Source organism: Lipophrys pholis, assembly GCF_963383615.2.
Source record: "Lipophrys pholis genome assembly, chromosome: 1".
NCBI lineage: Eukaryota > Metazoa > Chordata > Actinopteri > Blenniiformes > Blenniidae > Lipophrys > Lipophrys pholis.
Genome location: NC_137635.1, coordinates 49,313,206 through 49,332,893, shown reverse-complemented (window position 1 = coordinate 49,332,893; position 19,688 = coordinate 49,313,206). Strand labels below are relative to the sequence as shown.

Below are 19,688 nucleotides of genomic sequence, written 5' to 3'. Positions count from 1 at the left end.
GTTAAATACATCTACAGTACACTGTTGCACATCGTGGCTTTTTTTTTTTCTTCTTTTAAATCTTTCTCGTTTTAACCACCCCCCCCCCCCCCCTTCTTTCTTTCTTTCTCTCTCTTGTGCAGTGGTGCCCAATTTTACATCTGTACAAGAAGAGCGGACAGAACAGTAGTGCTCGACGCCATCTAGTCAATTCAGAAACATTTTTTTGTGTTTTTTTCTTTTCTTTTAATCTTTACCTTAAAGAAGCATGTAAAATCTATCCGGAGGAAAGTGTTAACAGCCGATCATGAAATGTACAGAGGTTAGCCTACATGATCAAGCTGTTTTCTTCCTGGTTTTTTTTTTTGTTTCGTTTTAGGTGCTTATTTATCTTTTTTTTATTTATATTCAGATCTTGCTGTTGTTACATTCAGCTCGGCACGACCACGACGGATGACGGCAGACTGTGCAAAAACAAAAACAAACAAAAAAAACCCAACCAAAAACAACCAAGCTAACAACGATCCGGTGGCGTGTTTAGTTTGTCGCTCGCCCAGGCGGCGCTCAAGTTTGGTTCAGTGGATGAGAACATTATTTCTGCTTTTCGTAAATTAAAAATGCATGTCTTTTCTCTCTCTCTCTCTTTTTTTTTTTTTTTTAAATATCATATCCAGTGAGAGAAAAGGAGATTCATGATTACAAGTCGGGGGAGGGGGGTAAGTAGGTGAGGGGAGGGTGGATGTATGTGTGTGTGTGTGGGGGGGGGATTTGGGGTCGGAGCTGTACAGGCTGGGAATATTTATATATATATATTTATAACTGAGAAGCGTCTCGGCGGAGCCTGCTCGATGTAGTGGAATGACAGGTTGTCAGAGTGGGCGGGGGAAGGTGGGGGTGGGGGGTTGTTGGCTTCTTCTGTGGTGTCGTCCTTCTGTCCCGCTGCTCGTCAGCTGTGGATGAATGAAGAAGGTCGTCAGTGGCGCGTTGTGTGAAAACGCATCAGTCAGTCGCTGCGAAAATAACGAAAGAAACAGAAATTGTCGCGTTGCAAAGTTCAGTATGAAGAAGCTGTCAAGACACAACCGATTAAGAGAACGCTCATTGCTGACGAGGCTCGAGTCGACTGTTGTTGGGATTTTTTTTAAATTATTATTTAGAGTCGGTTATTCTACATTTCACCCCACATGTCCATCATGTTCAGCTGATCCACAGCCGTCCTCACCACAAGCAGCTCGGTGCATCTAAAGGCTGCCGTGTCTACAGAACGCAGAGCGTAGCATCTATACCAGGGGTTCAAACATAAGGTCATAATCATTTTCCTCGTCTTGGACATGCTGACTTTTCTTTAATAATCTTCGTCAATGGGCGAGAAGGTTATGTTTTTGTCTGCATATATTCATTGGTTTTTATATATGGATTATACCAACTTTTAGCAAAAACTACTGACCTCAATTACATGAAACTTTCAAGGATGATTTGTCATCATCCAAGGACCAATGAATTAAATTTCGGGACGTTAACGGCTAACCGTGTCCGAATAAATCTCAAAAAACTGCGAATAAGTTCCAAAATTTCCGTTGCAATACTCTATGAATAACAGCACTAACACATCTCCCAGAAAGCCTTGCAGCCTCTGCGTAACTTGGTAGCTGAGCCGTTTCCATAGCGACGAGTCACGCTTCACACACCTGAGCTACCTAGTTAGCATCGATATGAGCTAACGGCTATCATGTAAGCAATGCCAACTCAGTTTCGCAAACAAATGTGGTGTTGGCGAAGGTCTGCGCTCTACCGAGTTTAGTTCTAGTTCGTTTTTTGTTTCATCATCAGAAATCTCCCGACTTCTAAACGCCCCCCCGACTTCCCAACGTGTGGACTGTGTACTGACTTCTTGTCGGTCTTGGCAGTGCTGCCCCCTCTGATGGACACGGTCTGGCTGTTCTGGTAGAAGCCCCCTCCGCTGCGGTTGATGTTGGGGTGGGTGGGTGAGGCGACCGGCTGCTGGCCGGGCCGGATGGGTTTGGCTGATGAGGGAGGAAGAGAAGACGTCAGGAAACGGATCACAAAGGTCTTTTCTGCAGGTGGAACATGCGTCTTGCAAGACAAGCGTTTGCGTTGTTCTACAGTTCTCAAAGTGAGAATCACAGAGCAACAGGCTTCTGGTCAGTTGGTAGGTTTATTTCTTAGAGGCTTTACATTTATATATCGGTCACATTATTAACTGGAGCGTCTCACAGCAAAGCAGATATTGAAAGTTATCTTGGAAAAAGGATCAGAAAGTCTCATTCTACAACTAAGAAATCAAAATGAAGCCATTTAGTCGAGTATTAAAAGGGTTAAACTTGCTTTTATCTGTCCAAGCGTGACCTAAAGAGTCTGTTTCCCACTCTGAATCAAATAAAAAGGTGTTCCACTCACCGATCTGGGCCGAGTGTCCCCTTCTGGCCATGTTCTTGGCCCTGACGGCCTCCTTGATGCGGTCCACCTCCTGCTGGTAGCGCTTGCGGTCGCGGGCGGCGTTCTCCTTGGCTTCCTTCAGAGCAGACTCCAGGGCCTTGACCCGCTCAGCCGTAGCACGAAGGCGCTTCTCCAGTTTAGGAAGCTCACAGCGCAGGTCTGCATTATCACGCACCAGCTGTGGAAGGATTCACGCCTCAGTCACCCGAGTTGCAGAAGCTACAGCGAAGACGAAAACTTTGTGCGAGCCTCACCTGTTTGTGAACCTTGGTGAGCTGCTCAAGATTGTTCTCAAGAAAGGAAATTTTCTGCTTCTGCGCCGCGCTGCCGCCGGTGTCATCGGAGTCCATCTCGGCGCTCTGCGGGAACAAAACGCAAGACTTCAGATCTGCTGAATCCACAGTCCTGTCTTCTGGGACATCCACACTGTTCATTGTTCTGACTTATTTGTGCTTTAAGTGGAGAAAATGCATTGAGTTTGTTACTGGACTGTGCACGATGTTTTACCTTTTTCACTCTGGTGGCGAGGTCCTGGACAAAGAGTTTCCTCAGGTTGTGCAGAGTCTGCAGCTCCTTGGCCTGGAAGGCGAAAGGACAATCATTTTTATAGATGATTGCAATGAAAAAAACACTGATTTATTGTTGCTTTTCAGTCATCAGTTAAGATGAAGAACTCACCACAGTCTCCTCCAGGCCCTTCAGGTCCTGTCTGGCCTGCTCCCTTCTGTCCTGCATAACCCTGAACCAACAAGGACCCGAAGACAGTTAATGCTTATCACATAACACAATGCAAATGGAATGAAGAGGAAAAAAGTATGGGTAAAAAATAGTTTAAGAAAAAGAAAGAACTGTGGAGCCAGTTAGAGGTTTTCTTTTTGGCATTGCATGATGGATGTGAAGCATCGTTTTGCAGAGTAATGTTCTAAGATATATTGAGATGCACTTAAGTTAGACATAGTCCATAAACTGCATCAATAAAGTGAACCCATTATAGGACACTTTAATATTCAAACATTTTTTTATTGTATAACATACTTTCATTTTTTTAAACCTGGGAGAAAAAGAAATTATTATGCCACTTGTATTAAAGTTGAAAAACGCAAATATTTCATGCCTTGCATCGTAAAAATGTCTGTAAATGGAAACAAATTTGTTATGTAAAAGGTGTTATTTGCAAGAAACATGATATTTGGGATGCATTTGGAATGTGTTGAAAAATGCACTCATTTTATATGTATATCATCAAATGTGGGGTTTTTTCGTAAGGACTGTAAAAATCCTGCAAAAAGCTTTACGTGTCCTGATGTCTTGCATCATTTTCACTCATCACTTTAAAAGTTATAGAAAAAAATGCGACCAAACACGATCCGGGTGGAGGCTGAAAACAGAGAAATGAACATACGTGAGCTCGTGCAGCTTGCGGCTCTTCTCCTGGTCGGTGGATTTGAGCTTCTCGTGCTCGACTCGGAGTCTCTCCTGCTCCAGCATGATCTTCTGGTTCAGGCTTGAAGAAACAAAGTGTGTTCATGAATACAACACGTAAGTGAACTAATCCGAAGCCCTTTATTCATCTGGATTGATCAGAAGTGGCAACAGTTCAGTTTGGTGCTCTACAGCCAAACTGTCACTAATTAATAAACACGTTCCACTCCTCTCTCTGATCTGTTCCTGATAACAACATATTTCGTCGTCTTACTCCTGCAGCTCAGTGATGAGCTTCTCCTTGTTGTCCAGCTCGTCTCTCAGGCTGCTGATCTGCTTCTGGTGAGCATCGCGGTGGGAGTGGATCTGCTTCTCAACCGCTTCCTGAAGACACACAACGACATTTAAATTATTCTCTGTTGTGAAATTGAATGTTTTCTCTATTGCAGACTCTGCAGAGCTGATAAATGAGGCAGAGGAACCTACCTTGACTTCATTGGCAGTTTGAATCTCATTCTCTTTCTCCATAGCATGGACTTTCTCTGTAAAAGTGAAACAAACAAAACATTACTACTTGGCGATAAACTATGGATTTGTATGGTGCGTTGAACAGAACCTACCCTGAGCACTGAGCTTGACAAGCTCCTCATTGAGAGAATCCACGTTCTCCTCCAGCTGCCTCTTCTTATGCTCCACGTTTTGCAGGTACTCGGTCAGAGATTTGATTTTGGCCTCGTGCTGGAAAGAGAGCGGAGCACATGGGTGTTACACATCAAAGTTTACACACAGACGCATGAGAAGTTCATACTTTGGCGTCGGTCCCTCAATACCTGAGAGATGCGCAGCTGGCAGGCAGCCAGCTCGTTCTCGTTCTCGTCCATCTTCTTGTTGCTTTCGGACTGAGTGCTCTCCAGCTGCTTGCAGCGCTTCACCATCGTCTTCACCTCTGACTTCATCTTGCTGATGTAGAGGCGGGCGACTGTGAACTCCTCGTCGATCAGACCGCTGCCCCCCTCGTGCTGCTGGAAAGAGCCAATGAAAACACACTTTTGGGAAAGGACGGGTTGCGAACGAGGGAGAAAAGAAGATAAAAATGTCATTACCTTTATGTCGTTGCTGCCAACAGCGATGCCGATCTCGGCGAGGTCTTTCAGCAGTGAAGACATCATTTCAGTCACCCTCTTCTTCTGGTGGTTGGACATCTCCTTCAGCTTCTGGAGTTCAGAGTCCAGAGACGACAGGATGGACTGCAAAGAGGAAAACCGTTTAGAATTCTTTACCACCGAGGGTTACATCAAACTTAGAGCCTGATTAACAAGAACCAAAAACCTCAGCACATAAAGCACTACTAGTTCTGGGTAGTGATGGTTGTGCCGTTTCCTTGTGGGGTCACAGGGGCTGATCATGTGACTCAGATGTTTGAAGTTTTCACACTTCCTGATGCAACCAGACATTGTTTTCCTGACCGTGCCACAATGGTCATACCTCACTCAAGTCTTCATATTACAACATAGGCTTGTCTACGACGATCACAGCCCTTTCGCTCTGTCGTTTTCTTTTAAATGAGCTTGTAGAAAAATCTGAAGCTTAATTTGTATAATTACCTCCTAATATTCATTGCCTCATCAAGATGGCTTAAAGCACTTGAAGAGGATGATCGCAACTTCATTCTCACTTTGTGAAAATTGTCCATCTTGGAAGCGGCTTTAAGATGGTGAACTAATACCGTGGCCTGGCTAATAAATGTGGGAGGTTTTTTTGAGTTTCTTCCGGTTTGTGTAACATATTGCAGTTAAGAAAACAGAATGTTTTCCTGACTCACTGATTTCTGACTCAGCTCCTCGCTGATGGCCTCAAACTCCTTGGTCTTATCCTCCACCTCCTGGCTCTTCTGGTCATAGTTGACGGCCAGCTCCTCCAGTGCCTGCAGCACCTCCTTCACCTCCTCCTTGGAGGCCTCGTTCTCCGCCTGCAGGCGGTTCAGCTCCACCTGGAGGTTCTCGTGGTCACGCCGAGAGGAGACGAGCAGCTGCGTGCCGGAAGGGATTTGTCATTTAGAGGTTCACACCAAATATTTATATTCAACTAAAAGTTGGACAACTTCAGCTGTGTGATGAGGAGTTCCCTCTGTATTTGCACCTACCTCCTCCTGATCCAGCATCTGCTGCTTCAGCTTCTCAGCCAGCTGGCTCTGCTGGTTGATTTCTTCATCCTGTCAAGAGATACTCCAACATTGGTATTCACATGTATAACAAAGATGCTGACTGTTGATATTTATGTTTACTCAAAAGAAGTGTTGATCTCGACATCTACTATCTGAGGGTGTGATGATCAGCAGGGTGCCGACATCAAACATCAGCTCTGCTGCGCCTCTCGTCTCATTTTCCGTTCATAATAGCAGAAGCGGGTCTGACTCTGTACTTGTATTACATTGTGACAAACCTGAAGACATAACCTGACAAGCTAACATACAGACTCCAGTAGATGAAATGTTCTTGTTTTACATGCTGCAGCTGCAACTTTGCTACTGCATCTCCTTTGCAAAAGTGATCTTTATCTCAACGGGACTTCCTGGTAAACCTGAATCGATTGCGACTAGGAACACAACGTGTCCGATTCTGCACGGAGTGCTCGTACTCCAAAAAGCTTCCTGATACAAGCTGGTGAGTATTAAGTGATGTCATGCATCAGCAATGTCAGCAGCAGGTCGACAAGAGAGCATGAGTGATATCGGCAACTGTAAAATATGTCGTGCCAAAATATCAAGAAGAGGCAAAAGCTAGTCTGTACAACACTGGCAACCTAATTACCAGTGACATTTGGACCAGCAAGGCTGTTGGAGGTATGCGTAGCGCTGCTGCAGAGGCTGAGTGGAGGTGCTTTACGCCGATGGATAGCCTTTGCATATCGTTTACATATAGAATCTAAACTTCAAGGCATTTAATAAGTACTCGTATCGGTACTCTATATGGGCAAGTAGCTAAAGGTTAGTTTTTGTACTCGTCCGTTCAAGAAGTGGTATCTGTGAATGTCTAATTGCGACGCGCACTCCCTCACCTTATCATCCAGCTGCTTGTAGAGCTTGGCCAGCTCGGCCTCACACTTGTCCTTCTCCACGTCGGTGAGACGGACCCCCGGCACGTTGGGTGTGGAGGCCGGCTTCTCGTTGATCATGTTGTCCAGTGCCAGCACCTCCTCCTTGGCTTTCTCCTTGTCGAACTGCTCCTCCACCGGCACGCTCTCACCTGAGGTAAAACACGAGTCACGTTTCTTACTCACTACAGGCAAAACGAAGATGTAACAAAAAATGTAAACAGCCAGAGGACTGCTGTACCATTTCTCCAGCGATTGAGCTCATTCTCCAGCCAAGTGACGGTGTTCCTCAGGGTTTTATTCTTTTCCTTTTCTCTCTCATACTTCTGTTTCCACTGCTCTGCTGTCAGCTCGATATTCACCGTCACCGTGTTCTTGATGGTCTTTGCTCTGGGAGAAAGAGAAAAAAGTAAATTGTAAGCCATAAATATCACAAATAAGGCCATTTCAGCTTTACAGCTTATCAAATAAGCTGTAAAACTAAGCTGTATCACATTGTTCCACATCAACAGCAACCAACGCACAAAAATAATAATAAAAAAAGATAAAGCATGGGACTAATAAAACAAAATTACATGAATAAAAGAGAAAAAATAAATGCAATCAGAGTTAAAGCAGCACTGTATAAATTTAGTGAAAAGAAAAGTCTTCAGCCATCTTTTTGTAAATATCACAACAGTGAATGTATATTAGTGCATCATGTTGAGTTTTTTTCTGTTAAAGTATGAAAATGCTACCAGAAATCTATTTTACTCTCTTGTTGCGTATAAATGTGCTGTACAGCAGTCGAACTCACCTCTGTCCGAACATCAGGGTGGATTTGGTTTCAGCCTCGTTGTAGGAGGAAGGTGAGCAGCAGATGACGATGGTGGTTCGACAGTTTCCACCCAGCGAGTCCTGCAAGATACGCGTCATCTTGCTGTCTCGATAGGGGATGTAGGCCTGGAAATAAACAAAAAGAGAAAAGCGTGTAGGTGAGACTCATTGGAAGGAATTTTATTAGCTGCATTGCTTCAATGATGCTGTTGAAACGCTTTCTTCCAGAGAAAAAGAGCACACTGCTAACAAGCGACCAATGAATCAGGAAATCTTTTTACCACTGCGATAAATTCAGCTGCCGATTCAAAATCTATTCCAGCGGTGTCAAACATAAAGGCTGTGGGCCAAAACCGACTCACAAGACACTCCAACCCAGCAAATTGGAACAAAAAACTCAAAGAAACTCCCTTTTTGTTTTAACAAAACACTGAAACCTGAGCTGAGATATCTGTGATCCTGCCATGAAAGCTAGCAAATTAGCATTAGCCTCAAATCCACGCTGTCGGGGTGAGTTTGTATATACATGCATAATGCTACAGGAGTTCCCCCCACAGGATTTTATACCAAATGGTATCAGTAAAATGGAGTTTATGTAAGACAATATTACATAAACTCCATTTTACTGATACCATTTGTAGAAATGGTTTCGTTTCCTGAATATAGACATTTTCAAAATGGTACACCCTGTGCCACAACAAAGAAAATCTTTAAGGTGTGAATTTAAAAAGGTTATTAAAGCATTATTTTACCAGTTCGGCCCACTCAAGATGACATTTTTCTGTATGTGGCCCTTGAACTAGAATGCATTTGACACCTGTGACCTAAACAGATGTTTGAGGAATCGATGCACTATCACCAAATATAGTAGTGAAATATTTAAATGTATTGATTTTTTTCCCCTTCAAAATATAGAGTGACCAGCAGTAAATATACCTCTCACAAAGAATTTATGGGTTTCATAAAGGTCTTTATTCCCTTTGCCTGAGGCTGAAGCTTAATTAGGTGGAATTGTATTAATGCAAATGTTTGCAGAATTTAGTAGCCACTATCACTCGTGCTCTCGCAGACTGTGTGATTTAGCTTCCTTATAAGCCCGTTAACGTGGAATCAGAGACTTGGATACAGAAGTTAGTATGAGCAGTTTTTCTACGAGCATTCATGTGAAGGGAATAAGCTCGATGTGGAGGCTGAAAGACTATATTGACATGGTCCAGCATTTCCTCCAATTGGGAAGAAAATATTTGCCATGATTGCTGATAGAACCCATTAGAAAGAATAATAAAACAAAAGTAGAGTTGCGGTCATTTCCGAAGACGAGCTGCTGTCTTGAAAATGAAGACGAGCCTTTAGGTTTTACCAGCAGCGCCGACAGGATGCAATGGTTCAGGTTACAGTTCTCACGAGTTCAGTACAACCACACTGCAATTAAATGTGAACTTGATATATGATTAGTATCGATACAACCAGCGAAGCTTCAGCAGTCTGCTGCTGCTCTCAGCCGGAGAGCGAGAGAGAGAGAGAGAGAGAGAGAGAGAGAGAGAGAGAGAGAGGGAGACATACACCTCTGGACAATCATTTGTTTGTTTCAGACTATCAAAGATATATCAGCAGCTGTCGGCCTCAGGTTGTTTACAGAGCCAATGGGCCTGGGAACAAACCGATTGTTGATCAAAATGAAAGGGGTGAAATTAGTATGACACCGCTGAAGCAAAAACGTGCTCGGAGGGAAGTTTTTATCAGCCAAAGTTATTTCAGCAGCACAAAGGGCCCATGAATGGCTGCCAATGGCACTTCCACACTTTAGATAACGGGAAACGATGTTGGTTTTCTTCCTGCACACCTAGCTCTGGGCGATGCAGCGAGGACACCGCGGCACCTTTTCTTCCAGTTTATGACATCAATAGTGAGGTCTGTAATTTTGGTAAAATTGATCAACGGGGTAAAGAAGTGAAGACCTGCAAAACAAACACACTCTTCCGTTGTCTGTAGTAAAAAATAAGAGCTGCATTGATGCCACATTTTTAAAGGACAAGTACTAACCTTTTGCTACTTGCCGATACAGATACGAGTACATATTAAATGCCATGAAGTCTAATTTATAATCCAGATGCAAACGATACGCTAAGGCTCTGCTTTGCTGCAACCCACCTCCGAACAGCCTTTGTGTCAATGTCTTGCACACCTCCAACAGCCCTGAAGGCTCCAGTATACCACTGTGTCTACAATACACTTGCTATTTACCACCATACCCTCCAACTCACTGTTAATGAGTGTATCCGTCATACTTTAATCATATATAGCATCGCTGGTGTGTGATCTCCCAAACTCTTAAGCATGGAGCATGGCTCAGAGTTCGCTTGATATCAGGAGGTTTTTACTCTGTTGATCCAAATGTCTCTGCTGATTAAGCTGTTGGTTTTGCAGAACATAGTTTACGGTCTGTCTCACTTTTGTCATTTTCATTAATATTAAAGAATCTCCCAACTGTGGAAATCACTTGTTGACTTCTGTCTACTTTCTGCTGACAAATGACGTCACTTAACACTTGCCGGGTTGAATCCGGCATCTTTTGCAAGTATGAATACTCTGTGCAGTATCGGACGCAATACGCCTTGCCCGAACCAGGGCTTGAATCCCTCCCCCAAACTCTCTGTCTGTCCTATCTTTTTCTCTCTTCTATCCCCTCACCTCAACTGGAATAGCAGAAAGCCGCCACCTCTGACCCTGGTCCTGCAAAGTTTTCTTCCTGTTACAGATAGCTTTTCCTTTTCACAGTCGCTTATGCTTGCTCATGTGGATTTGATGTGTTTTTCTCTGTAAAAGGCAACTAGAAATGACTGTGTTTTATTTGGTGATATATAAATAAAGTCTAACTGAATTGAATACCAGTATCGGTGCATCCCAATAAAAAAATTAACAATCAGACAGGAGGGACACTGAACAACATGCATCTCAGAGGCAAGGTGGAGATACAGACCGTTCCTTCAGCCAACGCAGAGATGACGTTTCCCAGGGAGGACAGGGACTTGTTGATGTTCTTGGCTTCATCCAGCACGGCTCCTTCGGCTCCGGTTTTACTGACCTGCACGTCACAAAAGAGTAATTTGTGCTTGATGTGATCAGAGCTCAAACCTGAATCACACAATTCTCTGACTATAAGAGACGTTCTAGTTTACCTTTTCACTGCCAGCCAAATCCACAAGGTAGAGCTTTCCACTCAGCTTCTGCTCTGTCTGAGTGTTCTCCTGTTTAACGTTGATCAGGAAGATGCTATGACTCCTGGAGCTGTGCTCATTCATGTCTGAGCAGAAAGTGACATTTCGTTAGAAAAAGAACCATTCCACCAAAACATTGGATTGATGAACTTATTGAACTGCAGGGTTTAAGCTTACTTGTAACTGCTACATGTCGGTTAGATTTGCCTTCATCAATTGTGTCCATAACCTCATCAGGACTACAGACAAACCTCTCAGTGCATCCCTTAAGAAAAAAAAAAAAAAAAAGTATCCCATGAGGTTGGATTACTTTTCAAACAGGTTAGACCAGGTTCTCCAAAATGTAACATAAGAGCAGGTCTCACCTTGACGTAGGGTACTCTGTTTTTGTCTTCATGCACTGACAAATTGGTCTTTGATACTGGCATGAAAAGGAGAAGAAGAATGAATCAGAGAAGCTGAGTTTGTACAAGAAACAATGCAGTCTACAGAGAGTAAACCACATACATTTTTAATGACATGAAGACGGAGAACAATAAATGTTTGCGTTCTTCTGTGTGTTGAAATTGTGCTGCCTTGGTTTGAGTTTCCCGTGTTTGTTTGAATGTCTAGCCTGATTATCCCAAACGGTCTCAGACTTGAGAACAACATGCGACTGCAGACACTCTAAAGCCGGTGTGCGAAGTGTAAGGCCCGTGGGCCAAACGCGGACCACAAGAGGCTCCAATTAGGCCAAACCAAGTTGTGAAAATTTCCAAGAAAACACTGATTATTTTTCACAAATTTCTTTAGAGTTGCAGACACAACAACACTGAAACCTGAGCTGAGATATCGGTGATGCTGCCGTGAAAGCTAGCAAAATAGCATTAGCCTAAAAGCCATGCTGTCAGGGTGAGTTTGTGAAAACATGAATATTGCAACAACTATAGAAGAACCTTTTGGGACATTTCACTGTATTTTGCACCAGGTTTAATTAAAATTGGCTCTATGTTGAAACCATAATATTTTTTCCATAGTATTTATTTGGTTTTGCAAAAATATAAACATTTTCCCCACATACACTGTGTGCCACAACAAGGGAAAACTTTAACGTTTAAATGTAAAGACGCAACATCCAAGATGAGAATGGGCTGTACGCGGCCCCCTGAACTAAAATGTGTTCGACACCCTTGCTCAAAAGCCACGAGCAAGTCATTTCTTGCCATTAACACTGAATGATTGGAAGATTATCAGTTGTAGGCTCATATATTTGGCTGGTAGGATGGTGTAAAATAACAAAAAACATAATTTGATATGAGAGAATAAAATAGCTTTCAATGGCTGGACAATTAAAAGTATGATATTTGATCGTATTTTTTATCAAAAACATTGTTGGACAATGTCATACTGAGTGATACTCAGGTGATGCGAGAACATTTCGATGTAATCTAACAGATCTGGTACCAAAAAAAAAAAGCTTCTGATTTTAAAGGTTTGACAGCTGTTATAGTGTTTCGTGTTCAAGTAAAATATCCACAACTGCTTCATCTCTATCATGCTTTTTACATAAACACTCATTTTTCTAATGCTTGTTCACAGTTTGTTGCACCGTCTCATCCACTTACCATCCAAAAGGTCTCGAATCTTGTCTAAGTAGATTTCAAAATACGAAACCTGTGGAAAAACACCAAAAAAGGCAACGCTGTCATGCATGAAACCAGCAGAAAAATCAGATTCATGTCAAAGGGGTTACGATGCCTTTATGGTTTGATTAATGCGAATGCAGGAAAACTAGACATCAACAAAATACAGGAGACAAAATCTGATTTCTATCTTACAACATCAGCTTCTTTAAGCTTGAGCTTAGCTGCATTTCTTCGGCTATAAGCTGAAAGCAGCAGACAACTCGGATGTTTAAATAGTCAGAACAAGTTCTGCAGTGAGACATTTCAGAACAAGTTTTACCACCATTCGTGGAAACTTTAGAATACAGCTCTAAGTAGGTGGGTCGAGCAGGAAATACGATCCAGCGGCACAAAGAAGTGTGGTGCCTTCCAGCCTCCTCTATTGTTTATTTTGTCTCGGGCAAAAAAAACTAAACAAAAAAACTGCTAATACTACAAAACAACACATAGCAGCACCAGCTTTACTTCACTTTTGCATTGTCCAGCATTTCTATCAGACCTTGGACAAATATTAGACGTTGCTGTTACAACCAAATATTAAGCTGCTTACTTTGATATGAAACTCCAGGTTTTCATCCATTGAATAGATGTAGTTAAAGATGTCCTGCACTATCCTGGGGATGATACCCATTGCATCTGTGTCATGGAGATTCCCCTGAAAGTAAAAAGGGAAAATTAACCACATGCAGCTGAGATTTTAAAAGAACATTTAAACATAAGAAACAGTCAAGAACTCCTTACCTCCATGGTGTGTGTTTTTCCAGATGATGTCTGCCCATAGGCAAAAATAGTCCCATTGTATCCTTCCAGAACATCTACGAAAACAAAGAAAACTTAGTGACTTGAAGGACTTGTGTGTATGAAGACTGAACAACACCGGGTGTAATCCCACCTTTTACAATCTTTTGAGCGCAGGCGTTGTACACTTGTTCTTGTGTTGTATTTGACTGAAACACTCTGTCAAACATGTATGGTTTACTCTGGAATGAAGAGAGGGAGAAACTGTTAGAACACCATATCTCAAAGAAAAATCATTTTTAAGAGGCATCTGAAAAAAATCTTTTACACTTTCATTTATCATCTTATCACCAGAATGTGATCAGCAGCAGCAGTAGTCTGTTGTTGTGAAATGACACAGCCTGCATGGCTTAAAGCATCCAAATATAACAGTTAACACACACTTTTAAGAAATGGAAAATCGTTTGATTCACTTTAGGCCCAAGGCTCGTTTCACCAATGATTACAACTAGAGTCTGCAAATGTGCATCACTAGCAACGGGTCCAAAAGCTTTTCTTATAAATCTGTTGCCATTTGATTACAGACGAGAGAAACGGCAGAAAAAGTAACGTAAAACATGCAACATTTATCCCATGTTGGGCTCTGGACACTGGCCCATAACATTAGACATTGTTAAAACCTTTACTGGGACTCTAGTCATAAATAGAAAGTCCTTGATTCAAATCCGGAGTGTGTTGTAGGGCCTCTGTGTTGTGTGAAAAGCAGACTGCCCGTAAGTGTTTGTCTGTCTGTATTTGATGCAATAGCAACCCATCCAGTAAGTACCTCTTATTCAAACCCTTCTCAAATCATATTTGTTCAGCATTAAAAAAAAAACGATAAGCATTAAAACCCAAGCTCTTAGTACCAATTTGAAAGTTGTCCCACTTGAAACAAGCCGCAGAATGCAAACTCCCACGAGACCAAGTCAAACCTTCAAAGCACGATTCCAGTGAGATGGCGATCAATAGCTGGATTTAAAATGAACGACCGCAGGGCGAATAAAGTGATGCTACAAGCAGTTCTTAAGTTCAAATGAGATAGCATGCCTTCTTTGGAGCTTTCCCGATTTTGTTGACTCATTTATGTCTCCAGAGGTTTGGGTGGGGTTTATAGCTGTAACGTGTTCAGAGGGCAAGTTACAGGCAGGTTCAGTTGAAACCTCTGGATAAACAGGTGGAGTGCAGCATATTTGTGGTCAACAATACATGCAAACTCATTCATAATTCACTTGGGAAGCCACAGCCATGTTAGGGTCTGCCTTCAACCGCGTTTAGCAGTACTGGAGGCATTTCCAATACTACACCCGAGATGTCCTCAATTTGCACTACAGCTCGTAATCCCTCTTGACAAACGGTTCCATCTGAAGCACAGCCCTGAGCAACGCTGACCAGCAGCACTTCCAGACATTTCTAATTCACCCTGGCTAGCCTCTTCCTGGCAATTAACCCTATCTAGAGCAGCAAGCCGCTATCAGGACTGCCAGACGTTGTCGGCAAACAATAGCGAGGCCCAAGTTAAAAGTCCTCATTGTTTCTGCCACTACTGGCCTCATTACCTACATTTACGTCTAATTGGATTACTGTGAGAATAAGTACAGACAAATGTATTGATATAGTATTCATAAGTGTTCTCTCCTCCCTTTAGCTTTGTTATGATACTGCCAAGGGTAAAGGATTCAGGAGGGACTGTCAGTCCAAGGTTACGGAGATGTCCACATGATTCCTGCTGCATGGTGCAGGAGACAAAATAAATATCCTGATATTATCAAATCTGTGGTACTCGGGGAAGTAAAAAAAACTGCTCTTACATGTTATTTACTTGTTTAAATGTGGCAAGAGGACTTTAACTTATCTCTCTAATCCTTTTCTTTCCTTTTATCTCTCACGCACTTCCACCACTACGCTGTAAAGTAGCTCAGCGCCGTTCTTGAACGGCATCCCGGCCTTCTGTATGAAAATAGAAACTGTGGCAGCAAAGCAAATGACCTAATCTTTCTGTGTACAACTGAAAGAGAAGTAACGGAGGCATAAATAATTCACCTGATGCACATTCGCACTCTAATGAGGACACCACCTCATCTTTCTGGAAAAAGACCGTCAGGGCCTTAGCGACGGCTATTTGAGGGTGCACTGCAGTCAATGTTTGGGGCAGAAAGAAATATGAGGGAAGAATCGTTGCCCCGCCTAAAGAAGTATCACTTAGTGTCAACTGGAGATGTCTGTGTTACTACTGTTGGAGTGATGAACGCTTTAGCACAGCACCGAGTCCACATCCTCGATTGTCTCAAAACGGATGAAAAAAAATAAAAGCAAAGTGAGTCAGCCGTCCTGGCTAAGAGCATCTGCAAAACAAAGTACATCGCCATAATAATTACCCTCCCCACCCGGAGAGATTGCCCAGTGCCCAGCCAACGGTCGGCTCTGATTGGTGGAACAGCTGGTAACCAGGAGAGAAAACACAGGGGGGATTACCCAGGAGGTTTGCGCTGTCACTGCCGATGGGCACTGTGAGTGTTGTGCTTCTCAACCTTGATGTGCCAGCAAACACTAAAGAGTTCCTGGCTTGCAACACTTGTCTGTCTCACAATCTGCACTGGTATTTTGGCACTATGGTTGGCCCTCAGCACTGGGCAGGGCCATAGCACGCCTTTGGTGCATAGACGCTGTGCTTGCCTTTATCTGAAGGCCTGAAGCCAGCCTGAAGAGGTCACAACAACTAAAATGTCCTTCTCTGTTGTGCAAGACAGGAAGCAAACAGTCATGCAGTAATCAAGCTTAAAAGAGCGGATGGTTTACACCTACATGAGATTTGATGAGTTTCTTTTGCCCAGTGAACTCTTTAAAAGGCTGTGTCACCATAAGTGAGCATATTAGCAATATACCAAAGTCCACAGGGAGAAGGAGCTTTATGCTGACGAAAACTAATGTTTAACTATGATCTCTTGCTAAGGATGGAGAAGCCAGTGGCACATATTTTTAAAGCGAGTACTAACTTGACATGTTGGCCTGAATTTTAGAAGACAAAAACAACTAATATCCTTTTAAGGGTGATTTTCCAATCCTCTCTGGCAGATATGCTTCAGAATCATGTGACAACACAACACCAGGTTGCAGATTCAGCTCTTTTATTCAGTGAAGTAAAATTATCACGGCATTATGAGGAATCTTTTCTTTTGTCATTGAGGAAATGTAGTCTTTTATGGTTGTCAGGTGATGCAGCAGTCTTTTGCAATGCCAGACTGGTTAATTTAAATACATCAAAATATACACCTAGAAGAGATTTGAGTGTCAAAATAATAGCTATCTGGTTGAGGTGCTGATATCGTTGGTGGTAATGCTTCTAAATATATTATTTCCTTGAAGTACCTTTCCCAAAAGGCTTTGTAAAGATTGATTTAATCTAACTGAACGTGCCCAGTCACTCAATGGAAGCACAAATGTTACCATTGTTGATCTTTTGGATTTCCCATTTTGATTCCAAATATTTACAGTAGTGTCGAGACTCCAGATGGGGTTGGTTATGTAGGCCCAATGATGGCTATAATTAAGCTTCAGTATTAAAACTAGCCAGCTAGCCAAGGCCGGCTAATCTGTCAACTCCCAGCTGGCCTAGCCTGTTAGCCGGCAGTCCGCTAGCCACAAATCAAAGCTGGCTTACGCCTTTTTCTGCTGACGCAAACTCTCCATAATTAATAGCTTTGCACTTACAGGTGCACGGGAGCTATATATTTATTATCGTGGTGACATTAGAGCGAAAAGCGTGTCGTTTGGGCATTGACATTTTAACGTGTGTCCGGCGGCTTTGTTGAATGACAGCTCGCTAGCCGTGACATTTCACGGTGACAGCCATTAAACAGGTGTTTTGTTTTGGCGTTTTTTTTTGCGGGTGAAACGCCTTGAAATGAACAAGCATCGTGCAGATTGAGATCTCATTGTGTGACGGGAGACGATATCGGGTTCAGTTTGAGGGGTCGGCGGGACAACGCCACAATGCACAGGTCAGCTAACGTTAGCCACGAAGCTAAAAAGGTGCTAACTACCGGAGCTACTAGACAATCAAAAATGGCGTACTGCTGACTGTGCCGGAGGGCCGAGTCAAACAGGTAGCTCCGGCCCGGCAGCGTGAAAACCACTCACCGCAATAACAACAGTTTCTTCCCCCTGGAATTTGGGAATGTATCTGTCGCCTCTGGTCACCTCGGAGCTGTTCAAGGGCCTGAAACGGCACATCACTTTGATGGTGCACTCCGCCGGGTCGGCCATCTTCCACGGTTTACGAATGGAAATTCACCGATAAGAATTAAAGTGTATCCTGGATCCCAGGGGCGGCCGCGGGGGGCGAAAAGGGACGCCGAGCCCCTCTGTTTCAATCTCGGGTGCTCGAAAGGGCGGTGTTCTGTTGGGGAGTCAACAAAAATCCGCGCTTTTTGTTTTATTTTCGTCCTCTCGATTACTTCCCCCTCCTGTTAGGAAGCCATGATGCCGGTGGATCAGCGGCTGGCCGCCTCGCCCCTCCTGCTGCTGCTGCTGTGGATGTGGAGCACGGTGACGTCATCGGGCGCTCCCTCCTCCGCGTGCTGCTGCTGGGATGAAGCGCGCGTCAACACAAAACATCTGAAAACATGACAGAACATCACTAATCATCACCGAATATCACAAAACATTCCTAATCATCACAAAACACCACAAATCAATACAGACCATCACGACGCATAACTAAAGGCAGCAAAATGTCACAAAATGTCCCAAAACACCTTGAAACATAACCCAAATATCGGCAAGCACAGTAAAACATCCCAAAACATCACAAAACAATGCAAAACAACACTAAACATCACAAAACATTTCGACGCAACACATTACAGAACATCACAAAACACCACAAGTCATTACAAAACTTCACAAAACATTACAGAACACCACAAAGCATCACTAAACACCACAAAACATTACAAAAAATCAAAAACATGACAAAAACCCTCCAAGAACACCACAGAACACCATAAAACATCACAAACAGCCCACCGCCCTGGGTCCCCGAGCATGACCCTTGACCCCCACGTGCTCCCCAGAGTGCTAACCCGAACCGCTCACCAATGGATCGATTTGGAAAAGAATTAATTGCCCCAAGGGGGATTAATATAGTATGATTAGTTTTATTTAGTCTGGTTTAGTTGGAAGCATCACAAAACACCACAGAACATCACATAAACATCACAAATCATTAAAAAATATCAGAAAACATCACAATATACCACAAAAGATCACACAAAAAAATCACAAAACATTACAAACCATTATCGTTACAAACCCCATCCCTGAATGTGCCAAAAAACATCTCTTAAAATCCATATAAAACCAACAGTAATTAAATTTTTTTTTTTTAAAAAACACAAAAACGCTCATGACATCCACATTTATCATATACTCATCAGTATGTTTTTTTATGGAGGAAACTCAGATCATACAACTTTGATAACTCTCTTGTCCTTTTACTCTGTGCCAATCACAGTGCGTCTGCTTTTTATTTTTACAGCCTCTTACATCAAACATTAAAACAACATAAAAATGTGAATCATTATATCATTATCATTATCATCAATATTAAAAGTACCGCCAAGGCAAAAACTACTCACATTCATTTTGTGTTTTATGGCACATGTATTAAAAGAAATACAAGACAGTCGAGGCATTGCTATAAACTAATATACTGTTAAACATTTAAGAGATCAGTGGATAAAACATTCCTTCATTGAAATCAACATGCACGGGGGAAAAAGCTGCTTGGGGCAATTACACATCAAGCAGTTCACAAGTGGGTTCTCCATTAAATTTTAACATTGCCCCGAATACATTTACACATCACCACAAAAGAAAGGTTAAGTTCAGGGTAACGATGGATGGAACTGTCCCTATAATTGCAATTTTATGCATTTTAACTTTTGTAAACACGTTTACCTGGCGGCACTTTCACAGGGTTTATTGCTATGAACTCTTAAAGTCTATAATGCTAAAGTAGTGGAAAACATGGGAAATTCCACACAGGAAGAACAACTCATAATACAATTGTAGAATAGGACTGAATACAATAGAATAAAATACGCTTTATTGGTATGATAAAGTTAGTGTACAACAAAATTATGGATGTACCAGTAAGCATCAGTGAATGAAACTCACTGTAACATCCTACAGTCTGTCAAATGTTTTTTTTTCTAATGTGCTCCGAGGAAAAACGCTGGAAACACTGGTGCCATTGTTG

The 19,688-nt window shown here is 42.6% G+C and overlaps 1 protein-coding gene across 4 annotated transcripts; it reads right to left on the bottom strand.

Moving 5' to 3' along the window:
- Positions 1-62: 62 nt before the first annotated feature.
- LOC308109444 (kinesin-1 heavy chain) lies at positions 63-17,971 on the bottom strand. 4 transcript variants are annotated; one of them, XM_080463007.1, is made up of 26 exons: positions 17,567-17,971; positions 13,542-13,629; positions 13,391-13,464; positions 13,200-13,304; positions 12,590-12,638; positions 11,351-11,406; positions 11,163-11,250; positions 10,947-11,071; positions 10,748-10,852; positions 7,748-7,893; positions 7,193-7,341; positions 6,916-7,103; positions 6,002-6,070; positions 5,681-5,887; positions 4,962-5,105; positions 4,689-4,880; positions 4,479-4,596; positions 4,345-4,400; positions 4,133-4,242; positions 3,839-3,940; positions 3,115-3,175; positions 2,944-3,015; positions 2,691-2,795; positions 2,398-2,614; positions 1,868-2,003; positions 63-989 (listed from the first exon to the last, which is right to left on the bottom strand). In XM_080463007.1, the coding sequence occupies exons 1-26, from the start codon at positions 17,690-17,692 to the stop codon at positions 983-985; spliced, it is 2,895 nt and encodes a 964-aa protein (XP_080319133.1). In that variant the 5' UTR covers positions 17,693-17,971; the 3' UTR covers positions 63-982. The 4 variants fall into 4 exon arrangements, with proteins under 4 accessions (XP_080319133.1, XP_080319134.1, XP_080319131.1 ...); XM_080463008.1 differs by having other exon boundaries at positions 4,689-4,877; XM_080463005.1 differs by having other exon boundaries at positions 4,133-4,400; positions 4,689-4,877.
- Between the last annotated feature and the right edge of the window lie 1,717 nt (positions 17,972-19,688).

Coding starts and splice junctions, on each gene's coding strand:
- LOC308109444 (XM_080463005.1), bottom strand. CDS start 17,692: ATGGCCGACCCGGCGGAGTGCACCATCAAAGTGATGTGCCGTTTCAGG. Junction 7,342..7,747: donor ACCCTGATGTTCGGACAGAG/GTGAGTTCGACT, acceptor TCTTTCTCCCAG/AGCAAAGACCATCAAGAACA. Junction 3,016..3,114: donor AGGGCCTGGAGGAGACTGTG/GTGAGTTCTTCA, acceptor TTCGCCTTCCAG/GCCAAGGAGCTGCAGACTCT.